The sequence below is a fragment of the Musca domestica genome, unplaced genomic scaffold (assembly GCF_030504385.1).
Source record: "Musca domestica strain aabys unplaced genomic scaffold, Musca_domestica.polishedcontigs.V.1.1 252, whole genome shotgun sequence".
Classification (NCBI taxonomy): Eukaryota; Metazoa; Arthropoda; class Insecta; order Diptera; family Muscidae; genus Musca; species Musca domestica.
Genome location: NW_026712280.1, coordinates 637,814 through 662,149, shown reverse-complemented (window position 1 = coordinate 662,149; position 24,336 = coordinate 637,814). Strand labels below are relative to the sequence as shown.

Genomic DNA, 24,336 nt, shown 5'->3' with positions numbered 1-24,336 from the left:
TACGTATTTTCAAGCGGTATCTGATGCCCGGTGCCAAATATCATTCTAGTGAAGTGCATATTACGCATGTGAGGGACTTAAAACTCCAAATCGGATAAGGCATATATAAGGTGCTATATCCATATCTGAACCGATTTTCCCGAATTTGATGTACTTGCTTCTTGACTGAATTCGCTCGGATGTGCCAAAATGCAGGTCATTTGGACAGATATTGGCCGAAATCGGTTGAAGATATATATGGGAGTTATGTCTAAATTTGAACCGATTCTCACCAATTTCAATAGGGTTCGTCCGTGGGTAAAAATTGTTTGCAAAATTTCATCTCAATCGGATAATAAATGCGACCTGCATTTTGTTCACAAAAATACACGGACAGACGGACGAACTAAACCGATTTACACCAAATTTGAGTACTGGTTTCTAGGATGAATTCAGTCGTAATTGACGAAATTCAGTCCATTTGGGCTGATATTAGCCATTTAGTACACAATAAACCTGAAATCGGATAAAGATATATATGAAAGCTATATCCTAATCTAAACCGATCTCGATAAAATTTGGAATACGTATTTTCAAGCGGTATCTGATGCCCGGTGCCAAATATCATTCTAGTGAAGTGCATATTACGCATGTGAGGGACTTAAAACTCCAAATCGGATAAGGCATATATAAGGTGCTATATCCATATCTGAACCGATTTTCCCGAATTTGATGTACTTGCTTCTTGACTGAATTCGCTCGGATGTGCCAAAATGCAGGTCATTTGGACAGATATTGGCCGAAATCGGTTGAAGATATATATGGGAGTTATGTCTAAATTTGAACCGATTCTCACCAATTTCAATAGGGTTCGTCCGTGGGTAAAAATTGTTTGCAAAATTTCATCTCAATCGGATAATAAGTGCGACCTGCATTTTGTTCACAAAAATACACGGACAGACGGACTGACATGCATAAATCGACTCAGAAAGTGATTCTCTGAGGAGTCTCAAAAGTAACTATGGGTCTATCTCGCTTCCTTGTATGCGACAGTCTAGTGCAACGTGCCGAAGAATCAACTCAAATTTTGATTTTCCGTACAACCGAGTAACGTGTATGCCTATCTAGGCACGTCAAGTTCTCGTTTTAATGCAAACCAGATATTTAGTATTTTTATGTAACATTTATAAAGTAATTGTCGGCAATTTGGTTAAACTAGGTCCCCCTTTTGTATACTCATCCACATTCACAAAAATTTTCACAGGAATTTCCTGCAATTTTGTATTTATTTTCTCTTACCTTTACATATCGTGCTAATCGATAGATGTGTTCCTAGTCTTATCACACCTTTTCATCATTTCATATTCTTGAATAAAACTACTCTGCGGAGTTTCTTCAATTTTATTCTTTATTAAATGTTTATAGTGTTGCTGCTACACGCTAAATACATACTGCTTTTGTAGTGTACCGTACAACTGAATTTCATTCATGTCGGTATAAAACAAACGTAGAATAACTGTAAAAATAATGCCAAAATTTCCAACTTAAGTACAATAACATTGATTCAAATTGAATATTGTGAAAAATAATCATGATTATAATTAAGAGCTTTTATATATATATACAGTGTGAAGTGACACCCATTGCATTTAACTATTTACAATTTATGAAATATCCTCCGTTCCGAATATATTTCATTGGCCAAAAAATGGACTGTCGCATTTAAGAGCTAGGTGTGTTCATTTCAACCTATTAATTAGCCGTTATGTTTTAAATATTAGTACATTCATTTATTTCTAAAACGATTTGCTTTCCATTTCGATAGGTTTAAAATTTAGATTACGTAACCGAACAATATTTAGATGAATTTTACGTCGCAACAATCTGAATTATATTTATGGTGTTTCGCGACTATAACAACTATCAGTAAGTTGCACTAAAACAAATATTGAATCCATTAAAAATGCTCAAGCCTACAAAGTCAAGAAACAGTATCGATTTCGCAATCGCATAGTACCGTCGCGTCAACTTAGCTTGTTGCATAGTATCGTTAAAAAGGAAAGATTGCGGGTTTGAAGTTGTTAACGTTGTTTTCCATCTAGGTAATCTTAATAACAATTTTTGCGGTAGTAAGCTACATATTTGAATATGTGCAATAGTACCATATTCGAAACAAACGGCACACATAGATCTACACAACCTCTTATGCAAAGTTCTTTAATGCTAACTATGTGAATTTAATGTAAATATGTTGCCGCTTCTTTGAACATACATCTTAATATTGTAATTATCTCTAATAATTCCTCGCTACATATTTCAAAGACATAATTTTTGGATAGTTATATGTACAAATGTATGTGTGTCTGTATGTGCTTATATATGAATATATTTATTAACTAGACGTAACATTAATGAACAATTTTCTAAAATTTCAGTCTTTAACTTAGCTCTTTAAAACAATTTCTACTTTGATTTGAGAATAAATCAAGGAACCAGTAATTAGAACGGTACAAGTGGAAGCGGAAACTATCGTTTATACATTGCTCTTCAAGTGTTGGAACTTTGTGAAAACACTCTGAACTTGAAGTAAGTTACGAACGAATTAAAATTTTAGAGCAATGATATTATTTGTACGATCTGACAAAAAAGATCGAGTAATCGTTAGTATTGCCTATCCATTTTCGCACAAATTGCCCGTTCATAAATTAATAATTCAGATCCACTTTGTTGTTCTTTTTCCCATTTGAGACTGCTTACATGTACAATATTAAAATAAATACTACATTATACAATATGGTTCCTTATACAGATTTCAAATATACATGCTTACAATGAAATGTAGGGACTTGTTTCATCATCTTTTTATATAACAACATAATTCTGATTTACAAGGCACATTTTTGAAAAATATCATCTTATGCTAGTTTATCTTATTGGTTTTACCTAAATTATATACGTTTCAACAATGTCAAAATATCCTTTTAAATTTACTAGGAGAGTGAATTAGGGGTCTTGGACAAACGTTAGAAGTAATAAACATAGAATAGTATTGTTGTTGAGTGCATCGATATTAAATTTCGGTCAAATCAGAACGATGCTGAAGTAATGGATGAATGAGATGCAAATCGAAATTTTTAAAGTTGTGGGAGTGTAGAAATTAACCACATTCCTATGACAAAAACCCAATTTGCAGAGGCATGTGACGCAATTAAAATGCAGTAAATTATTACTTCGACAATGTCCACAGGATAGGATGCGTATCAGCCAATTCACTCGAAGGTTTCATTATCTTTTGTTAGAACTAGCTCTGGATATTTTGTTGGAAAGGTCGTCAGCAATAGTAGAGAACGAATTAGATTTTTCGTCGAAAAAAGAAGTTTGAATTTGTTTTGGACTCCCAATATTTGTAGACATATTGTCCCAATTCTCTCTCCCTTCTACTGTGTTTGCCATTTGGTGTATATTACCGGTCTGACTTCTAAAACTATTTCTATTTACTTTAGCCACGTTTGTGGTTGAGGAAATTGATTCGCTAATAAACTGTTTACCACCCCGCAGAATGCCCCACCATGCTGGCATAGTCAGAGACCACCAGGAATTTGGTAATCACCGTTCTGAGGAGTGCGTTGTTGACCCATAACCGCTGCCATACATGGTCGATGAACGGCGGAAGAATCCCAACGTGTCCAACGCTTTTATGGTTCGACGTATTAACTCATCCTTGTATTTCCAAATGGTCTTGTCCTCTTCGGAGTTTTCTCGGAACTCTTCGCAAGATTTCTTTAAGGTATTGACACAATCTGCCCGGTAGTGTTGCAAGTGTGCATCTTTAGTATCTACAGGGTAGGACTTGCACACACCGCCTAGACATGCCAGTGGAAAATGATTGTGCAGGGTCAGCACCTTCTCGGGATTGTGAAAACATTTGACGTATTGATTTGGCTTTGTGTAGTTTTTGGCCCGGTAGACGTGTTGCAGCATGTGCATGTATTTCGGTATGTCTTTGTGCCAACCGTGTTCATGCTGCTGGTCATCCAGGAAGTACACGTTGCGAAAATTGAAACTGTGGTATCCCTCCGGTCTGACTTTGAGGGAGTCTGGGACTACCTTGGCCATCAATTCCGACCATAAAACGAAATTGCCTTTTGGCATAATAACTTCGTCGATGTCTAGCAGCGCTATATAATCGTAAAGGTATAAATTTTTGTACAAACAATCGTTATAGGGTATAACTTCGTTCTGTCGCTTGTGATTAGTCTTTTTAGTTAAGTAGAGGTGCTGGAATCCGGGCACGTTTGGTTGGCCACCCGGCAGTGTCAGGGGAATTACTCTCACTTTGCCTTCCTGTTCGTAGTGATTCAACACCTTGGAAATATTTGGATGTACTTGTAGATTGTAAAAGAAAATTTTATCGGCCCCCAACATGTTTAGAAGTTCTATCCACTCTATTAATCGCACTGACAAATCGTCATACAAGAAGTCTAAGCCCTTGACGCAAACCGCGAAGCCTTTTTTCTGGTCATCGGGGGGTCGGTTGTATATAACTCTTAAATTGTTTGTGGCCGTATCACATTCCTTTTCAACCATCGACACCGAACTGGGCACCACACCGTGGAAGGGTTTTGGTATTTGACACGCGATCAAATACGGCTGGTAGATGCCCTGTTTGTAATTTCCCCATTTGTTGTACCAGATGTACTTGTATTCATAGGTCTTGACAATAAACGGTTCTTTTTGGCCATCGAACCAAAACTGGCAATAGGTCTTTACTTTTGGTTCGATGCGATCGATCATTCCTAAAATTCGTACCGTGGGGCCCAGTAATGAATTTTTTCGAATATCGTAATAGGCTCCAAATAATTGAAATGTCCCATTGCTGGTCCGCATTGTTTGCCAGTAGATATTATTGAATTCCAGTTCAAATATAGATGGGTACTTGGCGCACGTGGACGATTTCTGTTGAAGAAAGTTCTTATTTTTACTCCAGTATGCAATCGGTAACGAAGGTATCCTTGATTCCACATCTCTCACCAGCTGATCGTCATCCATGGCTGAAAGAAAGAAGAAGAAATGACAAGCGATGAACTCACCTTTGCAAACATGATACTACGAATTGTTATTAATAGTCGTTTTAACAATGACAATCTTTGCAACCTTTGTCATGAGATGAGCAGTTCAGATCTTACCGGTTCTATTGTCAATCAGTATTTCGGACGGATCAAATCGATCTGTTGTTGTGGAAGTCGTCTCGGCATATCTGAGGACATCTTTCTGGAGGAGTATGCGACCGCTCAAGGGCACGGAAACGTACTCCTGCGGAACAATATTGGTGCCGTGCATTTTGAACACGCCAATTATCACAAAAGACCAAACGCATAGCGTAAATAGGATTTTTAGAATAACTTTTGTTCGTGCCATTGTGACAAGTGGTTCGAAGGATCGTGGATTTGACAGTCTCTTGCTTCCACAGGTGGGTACCCTCCTCAGATAGGTTTAATGGGAAAATTTGCCGTCATGGGCCACAAAATCACAGGACTGGCGACGAGTAAAAAAAGAAGCTTTCCTCTTGCGGGACTTTGTTGCTGGGTTAGCCTGCAATGAAAGAAAAATGTAAAGAAATAATTAGCTTTAAAAATACTAGATTTCAATGCTCCGTTTAAAAGTGAGAGGTCAGTTTACAAATGCCTTTAAGGACTAGCAACACGAATGAGAATGAATAAAAAACCATGGAGAAAAATCAATTCCCATGAGGATATGTATGTCTATGAATTTTAATAATACGTGCTCATTTTAGTTTGTAATGACAGTATCCAACGTTGATCTTCGTTACACCAGTGCTTATTCTAGAGCCGTTCACATCTTTCTCAACATACAAAACTAATACTCCCAATATGTTTGGTATTGAAAATGGGCTTAATTGACTCAAACATAAGTCCCATATAACGGTTCCCCTTATTTTCGGTGTCTTGAAGGATTCAGCCATAACTTCCAACCTGTAACTTCCAAGCTGCATTTTGATGTTCAGATTTGAAGTATTTTGGTAATTGTCGACGCAACCGAAATATTTGTAATTTTAAATTTCACAATTTCAGTGTTCTTACTACGATAACCGATTTTCCCTTTATGATATCGAAGAAAATGCAAAACTAGTAGACTCTTGCAGCTACTGGAACATAGCATGTGTGTTTTAATTATATGGTATTCGTCCATGTGGCGCTACACTTAAATGACTGTAATTTCGCAATTTGTGTTGCCAATTTGTTCTGAAAGGAGCTAGAGCCCATTATGACCTAAAATTACCAATTTTCAGACAAATCCGTGAAAAAATGTGGCAAAAATCATCAAATTACCGAACATCGGGAGGTACCGTTATATGGGGCTACACCAAAACGTGGACCTATAATTACAATGACTCGCCACACGAACTGGAACCCATTATGACCGACAAATATCAATTTTTAGACAAATCCGTGAAAAAATGTGGCAAATTCATTAAATTACCAAACATCGGGAGGTACCGTTATATGGGAGCTATACCAAATCATGGACCCATACATGCAATGTCTCGCCACCGGAGCTGGAACCCATTATGACCTACAAATACCAGTTATCAGACAAATCCGTAAAAAAAATGTGGCATAAATCATCAAAATACCGAATATCGGGAGGTACCGTTATATGGGGACTATACCAGAACGTGGACCGATACATCTCATTTTCTATACCAATCATCCTAGACACAATACAAATTGCGCTGCTAAATTTTGGCGCTCCTTTCCAAGGTGGAGGGTATAAAAAGGATATACCTGGTATACCACAAAACGTCATATGCAATTTGACACCAATTGTACAGTGGAGTCGAATCAGCTGGCTTTTACAGCTACCTTCTTATAATTATACCGTGACTGTAGGGAAGGTGTTTGATATAAGGTGTAAGTGGCAATAACTTTCTTTTACGTTTTTTAAAACAACAACAAAAACGACAACTTTTCAATTTTTATAAATTGATTTATATTTGGTTCCAGGCAGAGCCATGATAAGCAGATATGGATCGTATCAGATTAAACCCTTGGTTAAAAAGAAAAATGTGTAAATGTGGAAGAGTTTGTAATTATTTCTGTGAATACCTTCTATTGAGCTTAAGTGATTAGAAATATTCAATACAAGTTCCGGTGTATCGTAACCACGTAGCCTCGACTTTAAGGCATCTCAAAGCCGACCGCTTTAGCCGTGCTCAGGACCGTTTTTTAACAAGTTTGTTTGAACTTTTCATTGGGCGTCTTCATAATACGAGTCGCAAACAGATAAGAACTCGCGATTAAATCAAGTTAGAAGAATAATTGTATAATTATCCGTAAGGCACTTTAAAGTTTAGAGTGTTGGTGATGCGTCATCCTCACTAAAAACATTACACCCGAACGTTATTTGGGAAGCCGTTGGCGATTCGGTTTTGCTTCCGTCCGGTACCAGTTAGAAAATAATGATTGAGATTCAGTCATTGACTTTGGTTCACTGATGAAACGAAAAAAAGACGCGTCCGAACCTGTTACTGATTTCAAGGTTGAACCCCCTGCTCGCCGTTTGAAAAAAGGGAAGTATTTTTATCTACATTCAGAATCACATGTAATCGTTTCAGTCTGCAGTTTTTACGCTCACATTTATTGCAACGGCTTTGCCTTTTTAGCAGTGATGAGATCAATGCTTTTTAATAATTTTCACTAGTCTGCACTTTACGAAAAGATGTAGCGAATTAATATAGCTCCACGTTTTCATATAGCTCCATATAAATGTATCGTTGTTTCGAAGGTTCTAACTACATGTCGAATCGTATGTAATTTGTCAATTTAATAATGAACTGATGACAAACTGATTTGTATGGACCTTTTCATAAAAAAGGAACAGTTTCTGATATTCTTCGCTGCATTTCCATATATTTATGCCAAAACTTTGAGATTTTATAGACATCACTTTTAGAACTATTGATATGGATTTGGACTCACTGCATTCTATCAGCTGCAGTCACACTTTCGCACATTGATTTTTGAACCCTTTAGTTTGACATATTTTAAAAGAAACACAAATGGCCAGCCAACATTGTTGATCTTCCAACTAAATGCCGCGGCAGCTTATCCCATGAAACATCAACAACATTTTCGATGAGTTCTGGCGGAATGGTGTATGCATGCTTGTATCTTCAAGAATTTCCACAGATTTATAACATTTTAACGTCGTGTCATAGATTCCAAAATATAAATCAAATCATTCGCAATGGATTCACAATTTCAAATGGGAACATGCATGCATACATATATATGTATGTAAACAATTCGTTGACAATTGCATGTGGCCTGCAATTGCATGGAAGAATTATCTATGATGAGTAGATAACGAAACTGCATATGACGACAGATTACAAAGTGTTGCTCACCCTTCCTGCTGGTGCAATTAAACGGTTTCGAGATTCGATACACACTTTATATCTGGTCAGGAGAACGATTCTGTGAACGAACGATTCTGTTTTTAGCGAGAATTTCCATTATGTAAGGCATTTCCACTTGAGGATCGCACGGATTTTTTGGCGAAATTATCCCACACTGTGTGGAATACAGAAGCGATCGGTTTGGATCAAATGGTGGATAATACATCTGTAAGTATCTGAAATGGATGGTGTGCAGCAAAACAAAAAAAAAAACATACGCAACAAAGCTAGGTGAATAATGATAAAGAAGAGTATCGTTTTCACCGTAATTACAACCAAGCAAACAGGTGGTGTTGGGTAAATTCAAGCCGGCAATGCTCATTTGTTAACATGACTGTGTTCCGAGTCGAGTCTGTACCTGTAACTGTCGTTGTTGCTGACGATGCCGATGGTTCTAAAAGTGGCGGGCGCATATAAGAGTAAATCTCCTTAGCTGAACAAGTGTTGTTGTTATTGAAAGTCTGGCCATGCTATGGCATATTTAGTTTCATGGAAGTCGACTACGAGCATCATCTCCGTTAGAACGTTGCGCATAATGGCAATGGTGACAATGGTGTGCAAATACCGTCCAATTGCAGGTGGACAAATGCATACGCACATGTAGAAGAGAGTACCTTATTTTCGTGAGAACTCTATTCGGAAAGACTAGATGACACCTTTCTTTGGACAGGGTCCATTGTGTGGCTCATAGTTAGGGCAATTGCATTGCTTATAACATTTGCCTAGAATGGCGTGTTGAGTTTTCACATGTGCATGTACATGTGTATGTGTGTATTATTCGATGTATGTACCTTTGTCACTCGCCAATTCATGCATTCAAAGGCCAATGCTAAAGTTAACAAGCGGCACACAGCACAAAACATTTAATGAGGTAATGTTTTTATTAATTATTTGAATCTGAAAATAAGCATCAGCCACATGACAGTGACTGTCCATAAATGGGCGGACGTATAGAGGGGTGGTTAACTATTCGGCTAGTCAATAGAGTCACGGTCAAGTAGTTCGTACGTCGATTGTATATATTAAGGTCTATCGCATGTGAAAAACTTAAAAAAATTAAGGCTACGTTTACGTTGGATCCCCTTCAGACATATGCCACAATGAGTTTTGTTCTCGCATATTCAGGATTCTGAAAATGATTTTTGTCGATCACACATAGCCTCGCAATCTTGCTGACTCTCGGTATTCCCAATATCTCTGGTAGGAAGGAATGCTTTCCCTTACAAAAGTTCAGTATGGGTCAATAATTCAGTAAAACCGTCACTATTTTAAGCCGTTTGGACTAATTTTCGCGACAAATCAGTTGTACATTCCCTTGCTCTAAGGCTATGAGCCATTATTTGGAAAATTCTCTTATATAATTCCGGAATTTCGATTAGCCTTCATTTAGAGGCATAAACATTTCGGATTCTCGTTGAATACAAATCTATTATTCGCAGGACATGACTTTGAAAAAGCTCCATATCGACAACGCCAAATTGTTGAGTATTTAAGGTCCTATTCCGTTGTTTTATGGAATAGGCTACTTTTGAACTAGTTCAATCAACCAGATTCATTTTTATTTATTGTGTTTTGCCTTTTTAAGGCGAATATCATATGTTTAGGATATTATTTGTTTTTCCTCTTTCGGGACGAGCATAATGATCTGTAATTTGCAATGAAAAGGAAAGCCAGGGAGATACTATCACAGACTGACTACTATGCGACGCGTTTCGCCATTGGTGGTAAACAATTTTTTCATGCATATTCAACAATTTATTTTAGTTTCGAACGAGTCCTTCCTCTGCTTATTCCACACTTAAATAATGTTTTTATGATGTGTATTTATGCATATACCTTTGCCATCTCATACAAACCGACACAGATTTCAATTTCAATGAACGATTTAGGATTGGTGATGTATTCTCCCGCGATGGGAGTTGTCCATGGTAATTGGAAAAATCTGATAATAATTTAAATATTCTCACATTAAATTTCGAAAACAAAAGCTTACGCCGCAAAATTGCTGCCGGATATGGCAATGAATTCGCACTTTTATGGAACAAACAAAAATGTTCATTAGTCCACTAACGTAATACTCTACGATTCTGTGGCACGATTTAGATCACCTCAAGGTCCTTGTATTGATAGGTTTATGTAAGAGCTCTCTTACTGTTCGCACTTCTCAGAAGTACGTTTACAGTGGATTCCAATTGAATATACTTCAAATAAATTCACATTGAGGAGTTTGACCCGGCAATAATCTCTAATGTAAACAAATAATATAAATTCTATCAACCGTGTACTGAGGACTAGTCGCTTACCTGGTGGTCAACGGCTGCTCGACGTTGAAGTTCCTAATCCTGCAGGACGTTGTAGTTTCTGGAGAATAACGTGTCAGTTGTCTGGCAAGGGATTTGCATTGTATGTATGTATGTATGTATGTATGGATTCGTGTATGTCCTGTTTTGCTTTGATGTTATGATACCAAGGAAGGGCAATTATTCTATTGAGCATAAAAGTCAGATGGTCCAATAAGTTAGCCTCATATCGAAATATTTGCAGCAATTGACAACAACAATTAGAACTTTTCAAATTTCCAATCAACATAAATCAAACCCATGAACTTATCTAAAACTACGGGCTCCTAGTAAGACGTTTCGTTTGCATTATTTTTTGCCTCGATTGTCCTGATTCTTTTAGCTGTCAAAATTGCAAAGTAGATCTTTAGATATGTATTAACTTTGACAAGTGAATAAGCCTTCTACCCATCGTCAACTCGTTATACTGAGTTTCACTCAATTCTGTTGGGAAATGTGTCGAATGCCATATAACTTTTCCCAAATCAGTAGACGATTCTTTTGGATTTTTTTTAGTACTTTTTACGCTAACAAAATATCTTCGGTTTTACAAAAACGATGAGCTTTATAATAACGAGCGGGAAGATATTTCCAAAAGAATTAGGCTAGTTGCAGACTTGTCAAAATTCCATTGCCAAATTTTGATATGTTGGTGGTGTGGCATCCGTAGTCAGATCATTGCTTCCGAAAAGAAAAAACATCTCTCTTCTGTAAACAAAAAAGGCTTCGACGGCGATTTCCCGCTGTTTACAGTTATAAATATTTATGACGTTCGACAATGGCAACAAGAACACGATGAAGCATTGAATAGTTTGAAGTTTTCAGCCCCTGGAAGAGCTGCTGCGTGGATCGATTGGTGAAAATGACAATGCGGACAATGTTTATTGCAAATCGAAATACAGGAACAACATTGGACTTTTGGGACTATGCTCTCGCCCGTGATAGAAGGGCTGCGAGCTATCCTTATTATGGAATTGTCAGCAGGGGGGATTCAAGAGTAAAAAGGTGTACTCATAAATCCTTGTCACAATATTTTATTTTCGCTCCCGTCACTCACAATGGAACAAAATAACTTTTTCTAATTTTCAAATGACATATCGTCTTTCGTTGCGTTGTGTTGTGCGGATGAGAACCTCCCCGTTCCTGGTTACAAACAAATTGTCTGATATCAATTTCCAACCGGATGGCTGTTGTTTTGAAGCGTCATTGTTTGTGCGTCGTCCTCATTGTGTTCTCCTTCACTGGTAGTCAATCGAATACCTACCTACCAGCATTGTGAAGCATGTTCATGCCGGGTGGAAGACGTTCAAGGATATCATTGTGATTAAAATGTTTGTGCTGACAGACAGAGGAAGGACTTGGTTTCTTGCGTTCGCGGTATCAGTCTTCTTCATTTGTGAGAAGGTGAAACTGCAAGTTGTGAATGCCGCAACCTACAGAGGGAAAAGAGGCAAGCCAACAAGCCGGCTGCTTCTATTCCCCACCAAAAGCTGCGGCACTCAAAATTCCTCACAAATAATGAAAAGTGTTACCAACTGCAAGTGGATGATAAGTGACGAAGTGAGGTAGTCCTTTTCTATGCCTCAATGGGCGGGGGGCTTGTAGCCCATAAGCGCACTAAGAGAAATTGCAAAAATGATTTATCAAGCCCCGGGTTATGCTTCGAGTAGTTATACAGATATTTCACAATTACCACTGAAATTAATCATCCAGTCAAATGCAGAAAATGGTTTGCTTTTTCTTTTAAATACTTCGAAATGCTGGCTGATCGATTACGTTCACACATACACACCTAAGAACTATCTCCTCAATAGACATCGCAGAAGTAGAGGAGAAACAAATCAAATTCAAATGTAAATTGGCTGGTGTCTGCTAATCATTCTTGTTCTCCCATAACCAACCAACAACCCAACCAGCTTTTATCTTTCTAGAGTTAATTTGTACAACGACGGACCACATGCACCTCGATTTCATTACTGGCTCGGACTGGCCAAATACTCTGCGCCTGCGATAAGATCTCACGAATTCCATTATCGACAACTGTCGATCATTTACGGCTTTGTTCTCCCAGCAAAAGTGGGTCAAGCTGATGTATGCTCGCTGTACCAACAGTTCCTCCGTTCCGTTCTGGTCAACTTGTGTGTACTCTTTGCTTGGCTATTGTAGGTCACGCCAAATACTCCAGCGGCCAGGCTACTGTAGACTTATCTTCTGACAGAATGATAGATTCCCAATTTGAAGTGATTTAGAAAGTTTCTCCGCATTGCCCAAGTACTTATGTGTGCTATGTTGGGTTTTACCACAGTTCAAACGGGTTTTGAATATCAATTGTCTTTGCCAGCACGGCCCTGTGGTTAAGATTAATGTCTGCGTGGCGTTCTATTGAAATTGGATCCTCCGCTGGCTGTCCCGCTTTCGGTGTGAGAGGGGGAGAACACCAGAGTTCGTTCAACTCGTTCGTGGGTGTTTGCCGATTGTGTTTTGCTTGAAATAGTAAATCACAATTCTATGAGGCATTGGTTGGCGTTTGTCTGCCGTGGCACGACAAGTACTTGGAGGGTTATCAATGGGTTTTTGCGATTTGTAGGTCATTCCATTGAAAGCGTCCCAAAAACTACATTCAAGTGGATTCCATTCCAAAGATCGATGGGTGATTGAGAGGCTGATCAGTGGCTTTCAATATTCCTGTGTTTTTTTTTTATGAATTCCAACAATAGCAACAACAACAGCAAAAACGACATTTAAATTCCGATGTCGCAACAGATTTCCCAATTATATTCTAGCATCTCTCTTCCATTGTTTTGTAAGTCCATAGGATTGTGTTGTTGCTGTTGTTGGTGATTAAATCAAATATTTATTTTTATTTAAGCGGGCTTCATAATTATGTACATTGTTAGTTTTGTCAATGATGAGATCATCGAACGTGTGCGCGTGTGTGTGTGTGTTTATTAATTTTCACAGCATTGACACAAAGGTCTTCGAGCAATGAATAGTGACTTTGGGTGGTTGGCTGATACTAATTACTATATTATGACGAAACGTTGTCAGAACTGATGTTTCCTTTCAGAAGCTTGGATGGGGTCTCTACTTAAAAAAGAGAAACAATTCGCATGCTATACTTATGGCAAAGGGCAAAATGGGGGATCGAGCAGCTGGGATGTATTTTTTCGAAGTTTTTCAATTTTTCCGTTTCGTTGATGATTCTCCAAAGGAAACTCTTGCGGAATCACGTCCTTAAAAAAATGATGAGTTTTTTTTTTTAATTTTAATTGATTCTTCAAGAAGTGATGAAAATATCATGTCGGACGATGGGTGGGAATACCTCCGTGCATAGGCTTGGTAATACTTGTTAAAAGAATGAGCAAAAATCCAAATATTTGTTCTGCCTTCATCTTTCAATAAATTCGCCTGATTTTGTCAATGTTTTTAGAACCCAAAGATTTCCACATATGTGACAGCCAGCCAGCTTTAAAATTAACAGTGCACTCTGCTTGTAATTCTCATGGCAACACCCGACTGCTAGTTCTTCGGAGAATCATTCAATTATGAAATATCCCATTCCCAAAGTAAACCGATTTCTGGGATAAGTTAACTCACATAGTTCTTTTCCGATTATTCCAAACATGGTATGTTCTTCAGTCATTCTATTGCAAGCAAGCTATCTGCTGTTGTATAACTAATTATTATGTATTGCCCGAAGCAACACGCACACAAACACATCCACATTTGTGCGAACATATTTGTGGTGGCTCTTTTTGTACACAGCATAGTTATGGCTAGATGAGATTTGGCTTAAGAAACAACACCTAACACGTATAAAAGGTACAGAGAAGATGGCTTTGCTTGAAACATTCGGGTTCATCAGCCGCCAAGTCATCTGTGTGCGACCTCTGACTAATCATAAAGCAAATAGCACTTCAGTCGTTCCTAGACTCACGATAACCAGCTAGAAATGAGGCTTTATTGGTGGCGGTAATTGCAAAGACTCTCTGCCCTATTTGCGAGACGAGGTTCTCTTCTCCAACCATTAGACTCTAGGAAGTCATCCGACTTCATCGCATTCCTTGAATACTTTTTGCCATTGTTTGACACTTCAATAAGGCCTTGCTGACCTTGATCGTTGTTCAAGACCACTCAAGTACTTCAATTCAAGGTTAATTACTGTGAGCCGAAAGCAGGTGCTTTGTCGAGAGCCATAGACAAACACCAGAGTGTAAAATATTTAAGTTTTTGGACATTTACCGATAAAGCAGTCACTTTGGCTTTGTATGGTAGCTCAGCGACGCATGCGTCGGCCATAACTTAATGTTATGTTCACTTGACGCAGCTACCCGGGGCGAGCACTGCGAATCGAATCGTAAATGGATTAGAAAATAATAAAGCTCTATTCGCGCTAGAAGTGACGTACTGCATACAAATTACGAAATGACAACAACATCAACTGAACACCACTGATGGCGAAAAGAACGATTCGTGTTACAGGCCGTTAGGGATCTCGAGGAATGCCGTAGATAGATTCTACGATTTGAGAGCTAAGTTGTTAGGGTTCTATGATAAGATGCGTCTTGGGAGTAAAGCGAAATTACCCGACTCGAACATCTCTCTATAACTGATCTGAATTACCTTTAAAGGATGGTATGTCCGTGGATTGGTGGTGTTTTTGTAATCTTTGGTGTAAACGTTGAAGTTCGCGCCGATTGAATCTCTCTGGAACCCAGCCAGATTGCCATGTGACGAAGACGTGTTAAGTATTCTGCCTGCTTTTTAATATCTGCTGCTTGATTTTGCTAATTGCCGGTGTAAATATAAAATATTTCTGGCATTAGCTGAGTGTCAGATTTACATACATACATACGCATGACGATATGGAGCTTGTCTGATCCGCTCTGGCCTCGTCAAAATGGAATCATTACACTTTTTCCAATGGCCATCCCAAAAAGCCCCGATGAAATTGAAAGTTTTTATTTTCTTACCATCTGGTCGCCACTTGAGTTACGTTCGTCAGTCTGTGGAAGTGGTTTTTAATATTTGATTGGCTCCAAATGTGTAACAGGCAAAAAAGTTGATTTGCACCCAATTAAAGTTTTTTTTAGATTTTCCGCGAGGGCAAGGGCTGTGTTACGTTTTTTTTCTGCTGCTACGAAATGAGTCAGTGCGAACGAGACAACTTTTAAGGCTTTTTGCATTGAAAGGATAAGACCGTGTTGCGGCTTATGGAGCGCAAATACATTGTTTTTGACTTGCAAGACCTATAATAGAGAATGTTAGGTTGTTTCATTCCCCAAAGCCAAACATGACAGAATTTAGCTCTAAAAGTACAGAGCTTCAAAAGAGATGTAAGGGGCAGCACTACTATCCACTGCAGTTGTATGGCAATAATTGAATTGAATGTCTCATATTTGCCGTGTCGCATCTAGAACCCATCAGAATTAACCTTATTTCTTATTTCATAAGTGCGAATGGCAATGTGGGCCTTTGCTCTGGGCTATTTCGACGCTATGCAACGATTGCTTTGCTTTGTGTTACTTTTGCTTTTTCCCAGACAATGTCTCGTTTCGATTCATGTGGCTCCGTCTGCCGAGAGACATTATGAGAAAGAAGACCGTACAAGTGCACAGAGGCCGCCACCCGTAGTAAATGTCACATGTCGCAAGACGTTTTGTCGCCTCGCCTTTAGTTGGGAGATCAGAGGTTCATTAAGGTTGCCCAACCCATCGCTGGAAACTGGTTCCACTTTCTAATGTTGACTTTTCAGATTTGTGGAGCGAGAAAAACAAAACAAATAGCTTATTACAGACAGATGTGTGTGGGCATTAGAGGGTCAAACAAATCGATGGTACATTTTGCCATATCGGAACAGTGCGTCTGATATATTTGAACTTAATTACGAAATAACTAACATAAAGAACCCAATGATACGTCTAGAAACGCATGTTGCCCACTTCTTGGCTCGTAGGGATTCCTTTTAATCAAACAGCAGAAAATTGCATTTAACTACGCAACTTGTTAGATTCTTCATATCCTTTTAACTTTCGAGTTTTGTTTTTCTGATCGGACAGTAAGCTAAGACAATGTACCACCAATTGTACAGCTAATTGCAGACCTCAATGCAAGGATGTTTTTAGAAAGGTGGTACGTTAATTGATTATGGACGATGCTCGAGTCAAACTGTGTTTCCAATAACATACAACCTCGATGCTCTTTACGACTATTGGCCCTTTTCAATCAACTGTATACATTAATATCTACCAAAATGACCTGTTTGTTTAGATCTTGTCTTGAATATCAAGTGTTTTAGTATTAGAAGTTAATTATATTTAGCAAAATATGTAGCATTTTTTTCAAATTTCGTTGTCACTAATGCATTTCGAAGAAATATATTGTCCACGAGTGCACCTCTTTCTTCGATCAAAATACTAAAATACAAAATACTTTTCATCTTTGAATTGATGCAGAGTTGAGTGAAATGACCAAGTCACCGTTGCCTATATTTTCATTAGTTTATTATTTTTATTAGTGCTCTTCGACAACTCATTTCATTTGATTCGCTGGCGTTGCCGGGCTTTTATTTTGCTGGCCCAGATGTAAGTTTTTGCGTTTCGTTCACACGAAATTGCATTTGTTTCGATATCATATGTGAGCTTTTTGCATTTTGAGTGTAAAACAATAGTGATCTGACGAAATGTGGCCCACAATGTATTTAGAGGAAATAACCAGCTTGGTTGGCAAGTCATGGGTACATACTCCTTCTCGTAGAGGAAGGTCGAAAAAAGGAAAAGCGCCCGAAAGTAATACCAATTGTCATAAACGCAACTTAATTTATCGAATTAAATCTGCAGATTATGTCTATGGTAATGTATGTGCAGTGCAGATAAATCAAGGTACTTGCAAGTCACGGTATAGTTGGTGGTATTCGGTTGACTTTACATATGTACATAAGGCAGATACCACGTCAGTACCTTGTAGTCAATACTGTCAATCCTTATAATAACTTAAAATCTTTAAGAAACTCCGTCTTAAAATACCGTTTAAATTAAAACTGTTATATGGCAACTATACGAAGACGAGGACCGGCATAAAGAATTTTCTGTTGTAGGTTGCAGTCAACGTTACGAATTTTAAATAGGAAATTTGAAACAATTGAGGCCTATAACGTCTCCAATACCAAAAAAAATAACGAATATTGGGAGGTACCGTTATATAGGAGGTATACGCAGACGTTGACCTGCATAAGTGATTTTTTCCATAAGTTGTAGTGCCCATTAGGACCTTCAAATACGAAATTTAAAACAATTCCGTTGAATAATGTCGCTAATATCATCTGAATACCGTATATATGGAGGTACAGTTATATATATTTCAGTTAATAATGTCGCTAATCTCATTCATAAGTCATTTTTTGTCTAATGTGTAGTACCCATTAAGACCTTTCAATACGAAACAATTCCGGTCCATAATGTCGCTAAAGTCATCAAAATATCGAATATTGAGAGATCCCGTATATGGGGGCTATACAAAAACTTGGACCGACATTTATCAACTTAACCTGCCTACTGGCAAAATACACATGTGTGTGAAATTTTAAAGTTCTGTTCGAAAGATAGCGTGATTAGAACCGACAGAAGGAATTTTAATTTTATTTTGATCAAGAATGACAAAGTTAACATACCCTCTATAGTATCGTGGAGGGTATTCAAGTATTTAGTGATAACATTTCCGGAGCGATGTCATCAATACCACCTTGATAAATGTTTGCATAACATTTTTTGGGTGGTGAGTACGATTGACCAAACATTTATTAAAATTTGTACAGGTTATTACAAAATGTTGTTCGATAACTTAAAAGACCCGTACATTAGAGCGAGTAAAGAGTGTTGGGAAAATTTACGCAGTAGAAATTATTAACAGCTGATTAAAAATCTGTTGTTCTATGGATGATGGGAAAACAATCTAAAAGTTTAGGCAATATTTTTAAAAAAATGTAACTACCCTTTTTAGATAGAAACCATTCCACATTGTGTTATACCATCAAATAATAGCTTTGTCACCATAATAAGTGCAATTTGAGATTTTAACCATTTAAAAGTGTAACGCTTTAAAGCTGCGAACACTGGTACGCGTGAGAAAATGTTCTCAATAGAAGTTACTGAGGAATTTTTACTGGAAAGGTTATCATACACACCTCAAGTCAATAGATAAAAAATGTACTCTGGATGACTAGTCATTGAATATACCAAATTAGATTCAAATAAGCAATAAACGATTATTTGAAGTGTACAACAAAACTCCAATACGTTCGATGTGTGAACTTTTTTTGTGGTAGAGAAAAAGTAACGCCGCATTCTCCATAGTTCATGGCCGACATAGCTATGTACATACGAATGTGCACGAAAGGAAGTGCATGGATGCATCGATTTATTTACGAGTTTTTATATTTGATTTGACATTGGAATTCAATAGGCGGATACAAATGTTCGTGAGGAAGATTTTAGTTAAATTTTATTTTTCTTTCTTTCCTAATGATGAGATATAGCTTGAGATTTTTTCAGACCATGCACTGGACTCGTGTTAAGATAAGGTAAAGTTGTTATCAGTTGTTTTTACAAATTTCCTATGGCCTCATCAGATATAATTTTTACTTTACAACCACCCCCAGTCGGTCCAATTTTATGGCGATGTTATTCATTGGTCTGATTTTTATATCATTTGATGGCAGCTAACACTAATTACGAACGATTCCTCAGCATATTCTTAGTTTGAATAGTTTCTTCGCTTACTTCACATTCGTTTTATCTAAAAATGAGTAAACATTATAAAATGTTATACGAATTTCACCCCTGTAGAAGCATTAACGTCAATATATCCCACACTGTTTCCCACTGCACACTGCTTCATTCGGCAAATTGAGGCATGTAATTCGACACATTCGATTGGTGATGCGAACATTATAAATTCACTACTCAATTCCACTACTGCTCTTGTAATTCGCAGTATTTTACTTGGAATTCGAACTGCTATAGACACACCTTAAAGGCTTAGTTTTGTCCCAATGGAAACGGTGTTCGCCGTTCTGATGGATGTATGTACATTAGTTAGTACTTGTTCAGATAAAGCCCACCAATATCACAAAACAACTGACGATTAGATAAGTCTTTCAATGCTTGCGGAACCCAATTATGATAAGATTCGAAGAAAACATTGTCTACGAAAAATTTCCGATTTTCATCGGCTAAATGTATTGTACTGTGAATTTCTGGTCAATTCCGATTAAAATGGATGACATGGAGCTACACTCTCGAAATGTGTCCTACAACTAATGGCGACCCTTTTTGGATAGTTGCCATTTAGGCAAAGATGTCAATTGGATCCAAAAAAACGTTAAGGAAAAATATGTATCTCAGATCCAAAATGGCTGCTCATTTTTTTCGTATTTTTGAAGCCGCACACATTCTGTTTAGGTACGAATTGGTTATTTGTACTGATAATTGGGTGCATTGGAAAAGCTATTTGGATGTTCAAGATTATTGATTAGTAAATGGGAATTCGTGCAACATATCAACAATTCGGATGGGTACTTATTTTTGTTCACCGAAATTTCAATTTTTTGCTAATTTCCCAAAACGTTTTAAATTCCATTTCGGGGTACGCTGTTGAATCCAGCACATGTTGCACATATTCCAAGCACGAGTAACTGACGGGCAGCTTCCAGCCAGATATGTGGTATTTTTAAATCGACAGAGAAAAAGTGAACCACAACCGAACAACAAAATTGTTAGCCTTTTTAAGAAATTGTATTTTCTTTCGTTTTCAGCTTCACACGCACACCAAGTTGTTGCTGTTGGATGGTTTTGGAGTGGTGGATGGACAGATCCATCATACATCCACTCAATTCAAAATGTGTTGCGAGTTCAGTTATGTTATGTTACTGGATGCGTCGATACTCTGTCGTGGAGTCAATCGCATAGCTTTTCAGACACCAAGAACTTGTTGAGGAGGATTGACTGCAGATTGAATAGGCTGGTGAGTTTAAAGTGACCCTTGCAGCGACTGCAAGTACTACAGCCCGAATATGCCTCACACATACAATGGGGTTTTAATACGTTTTAGTTTTTAGAAGGTTGTATTAGCTAAGAAATTGTATTTAGTCTTCCCCTGCAAGCATTTTTGAGTGAGTTTTATCGGCTCTCAGCAATGTGTAAAAATGCGTCGGTCTATTTTTTGCAATTACATTATAGAATATAGTATCCTGTTGATGGAACAGTTCTTCCTGATGGCATTATCTAATCCGATAAAAATGCGCTATTGTTTTTCATCCTGCAATCGTATTCAATATACATTTTGAATACTTATTTGATTTAAAAAAATGCTTGCGGGATCGGTAGAATAAGGTTGATGGGAAAATACAACCACATCTTGTCCGAATAGGCAAGTGGACATGAATAAGCTGTTGAATAAAAAAAATGGGGTTTGCATGCATACCTACTTATCCGTTATTCAATGCGCACCCCAACATTTCGAGGAAATGCCAAAAATCGTTCACAATCAATCCATCATATGCGCTTAAATATTTTGTCGGTATGCAGATGTATTGCTCGAAACGCAGTAAGTGCTACTGAAATGATTCGGCGGTTTATGGCGACTCAACGCTTTTTAAAAAATTGTCACGCTATGAGGAAGCACTAAACACTGCTCGTTAAGCTCACGTTCGATTTACATATGAGCAATGTGTTCTAAGCTATTCGGTAATTCAATGGAAAGCGATCGTGCCGTTCTGGCGTTTGGCAATCTTTTTTTTGCAACAGAATGCGCTGACTCTGGGTAATTATAAGAGTTCTCAATGGGGTTCGTTCGTGACAAAATCATGGATAATTTGTTCTTGGGTTCGAATGGAATTTAATGTGGAATTGGGTATTACGATAGGCTTCCAACGACACACACTTAGATACGTGCATATGGCTGTAGCCATCTTAACCTAACATCAAGAATTGCCTGAGATTCAGTTTTTTTGATGGTGAATTAGCTTTATAAGATTTCTGGAATAGATGAAAAACGGCTGGGCCTGACTTACCTAGATTTCAATTCAATTTCGTATTTATCCTTTTTACGAATGAACGATATTTTCCAAATTTCAGCAATAAAAATAATCCACTTAGACCTGCAGGTTTATGTGCAGAGGCGATGAGGAACTAGTGCCAAATGTTGGTATGGTTGCAGTTGTTTTTAGGGAGGATAGTTGATTTGTAACTTTGTTTTTATTTGACTTTTGCACAGTGAATTCGATTGGTAATTGGATGCACACAGGTAGGCATTTTCAAATAAGTCGTTGCAAGTAGTTTTGATATTTATATCTGCACTTTGTTGTTTTTATGGTGTTCAATACGAGATTTCCACTTTCTAAAAAGGAACAGAACGAGAACACATCTAAATACGTAGATGTATTGCTTACACACAATATTCATATGTGGACAACAAACATACATATGCACATGTTTGCGTTAAAGCGTAGATACATATGTACATATGGGCCTACATACTAATTATACATGTTCGATTATGCACAAATATGGTTTCTTGTTTTCTTTCTTCTGCTTCGTTAAATTCTTTTCTTTGCCAGAGTTGAGAGTGCAGTAGGCTTTCATGTTGTTGTTTCTCGTTTTTCCACTTGGTATTTGTATTTCTCCCCCAACACTTTAACCAATTCCAGTTTATGGGGTTCCGTTGCATCTTGCCCACACCCACCCCTGTCTGAAGTTCATAACATGCTCCCCAAACCCCCACCCTAAATTAGAAGACAAAACATAACATTTTAACATTATTAACAGCATCAACACAACATCATAAATCCTACAAGCGTCTGCGTCTCCCAACAATTCTTTCCCTCACTCTCTATCACTGTCACTTCTCTCCGTCTTCGTTGTTCCTTCTGCACTTGGTGTCGTTTGTCGTTCGCTTTCCTTCCTTCAACACTCTCACCAAATATCTGAATAACATCACTGGGATACTCGGTGTTCTCTTCGTTGCCTACACTCTTCACAAAGCTATGAGAAAAGAACTTGTTGTTGTTGTCTCTGTTGTTCATTGCACGTTGTGGCGGCAGAGTTATGTTTTTTTTCTTTTCGTGCTGTCGTTGTGTTTTGAATGTTACTATGGTGGCGTGGTGGCTGTGTTGGCTCGCCGCCGCCGTCGTCGTCGTCATTCCCTTCGATATTTAAGCTGTTGAATAATTCCTTTCATACAAATCCGGTTTATGAGCCAAAAACAAAGCCACTCTCCAACACAAAAAACACCAACAACACACATGCATGTAAAAAATGAATAAACAGCAGCCAAGAGCAATCAACAGCCAGCCAACAACAACAGCAGCAGCGCGTATCAATCGACAAGGTGTGCGTCTGTATGAGTTCCAAAGTCAGTGGAAATGATGGATGTATCACAAAAATAATTGAAGTAAATTTCTGTTTAAATGTTAATCCAAATTCTTCCAAAATATTGCCAGGTATCTAGTGACAGCTCGGCACTGTTCTGCGGACATCCCCATGGAATGCCACGGCTTCACTTCAAAATCGAATATTATCCCCGACGATAGTACCAAACGGGAAATTGATTGAATTCAGACGTGGTGGATATGCTAACCGTTATTCTACAACTTGACACTGGCTTGATTTACTATTAGTTTGTTTCTTTTTTCTTTCTCTTTTTGTTTGTTATTTTGCATAGGCGTTTTGCTTTGGCTTTTATCAATTTTAATTTTAATTTTTTATTCGGTTTTGAAAAGTTGTCTTGGGCAAATTATTCAATTTAGGAGGGGAACTCGTTTACTTTTCAAATATCCGTAGGTCGCATGGCTGCGCTTTTCACATCATTGCCGAATACCATCAGACACAAACGACACACTACTGTACTAGGCATTTATAATTAGAAATGTATTTTTAGGTGCTGTAGTCCCTTGCATGCATTTCTACATTCCTTTTGTTCAACTATTCGCAATAAGTATTTTCAAATTGTGTTCACGAAATCACTTTGACGCGCCATTCGTTCGTTCTTCCGCGAGGCCACAGTCAACAGTCACAAATGCCGGCGTATAAACTACTAACGCTCGTTTAACATCTCATTAGCTCTTTTTACATCACGGAGTCGATGGCTTAACATCACCACACAGACGAAGTGTGTGACGAACCAAGCTGTTAACAGCTGAACAGTGCACAACATTGTTCGTTAACAGCATTGGAGAGAGAGAGAGAAGTGGTAGCAAAGAGAATCACTGTCTGTTCGGCGAAATGAGTAGCACTGCTATAACATGCCATCCACGATGTTAACGACAATTGACGGAGAATTCCGAGCATTTGAAATGGTTTTATTAGGGTGCGCCGTTCGCGTGTGCCGTATAGGTATTTGTTAATTCGTTTATTAGCGAAAAACAAGTAAAACAGTAGCTAAGTTCCTGGCCTGGCCGAACTTTTAATACCCGAAACAATTAAATGAAACACTTGTCATAGGCTGTAGTACCGATTCCGAACTTCAAATACGAAATTTGAAACA

The 24,336-nt window shown here is 38.0% G+C and overlaps 1 protein-coding gene across 5 annotated transcripts; it reads right to left on the bottom strand.

The window, feature by feature from the left end:
* Positions 1 to 1,366: 1,366 nt before the first annotated feature.
* On the bottom strand, positions 1,367 to 23,904 carry LOC101893403 (Glycosyl transferase). 5 transcript variants are annotated; one of them, XM_011298133.3, is made up of 4 exons: positions 23,431 to 23,904; positions 21,866 to 22,191; positions 5,166 to 5,571; positions 1,367 to 5,030 (listed from the first exon to the last, which is right to left on the bottom strand). In XM_011298133.3, exons 3-4 carry the CDS (start codon positions 5,395 to 5,397, stop codon positions 3,586 to 3,588), a joined length of 1,677 nt encoding a protein of 558 aa, XP_011296435.1. In that variant the 5' UTR covers positions 5,398 to 5,571; positions 21,866 to 22,191; positions 23,431 to 23,904; the 3' UTR covers positions 1,367 to 3,585. The 5 variants fall into 5 exon arrangements, with proteins under 5 accessions (XP_011296435.1, XP_011296434.1, XP_005177279.1 ...); XM_011298132.3 differs by having other exon boundaries at positions 21,866 to 22,218; positions 23,617 to 23,904; XM_005177222.4 differs by having other exon boundaries at positions 23,617 to 23,904.
* Between the last annotated feature and the right edge of the window lie 432 nt (positions 23,905 to 24,336).

What these genes read in the sequence shown, in the direction of transcription:
- LOC101893403 (XM_011298133.3), bottom strand. Translation starts at nt 5,397, where the DNA reads ATGGCACGAACAAAAGTTATTCTAAAAATCCTATTTACGCTATGCGTT. An exon ending in ACTGATTGACAATAGAACCG is followed by an intron (nt 5,031 to 5,165) that starts GTAAGATCTGAA and finishes TCTTTCTTTCAG; the next exon opens with CCATGGATGACGATCAGCTG.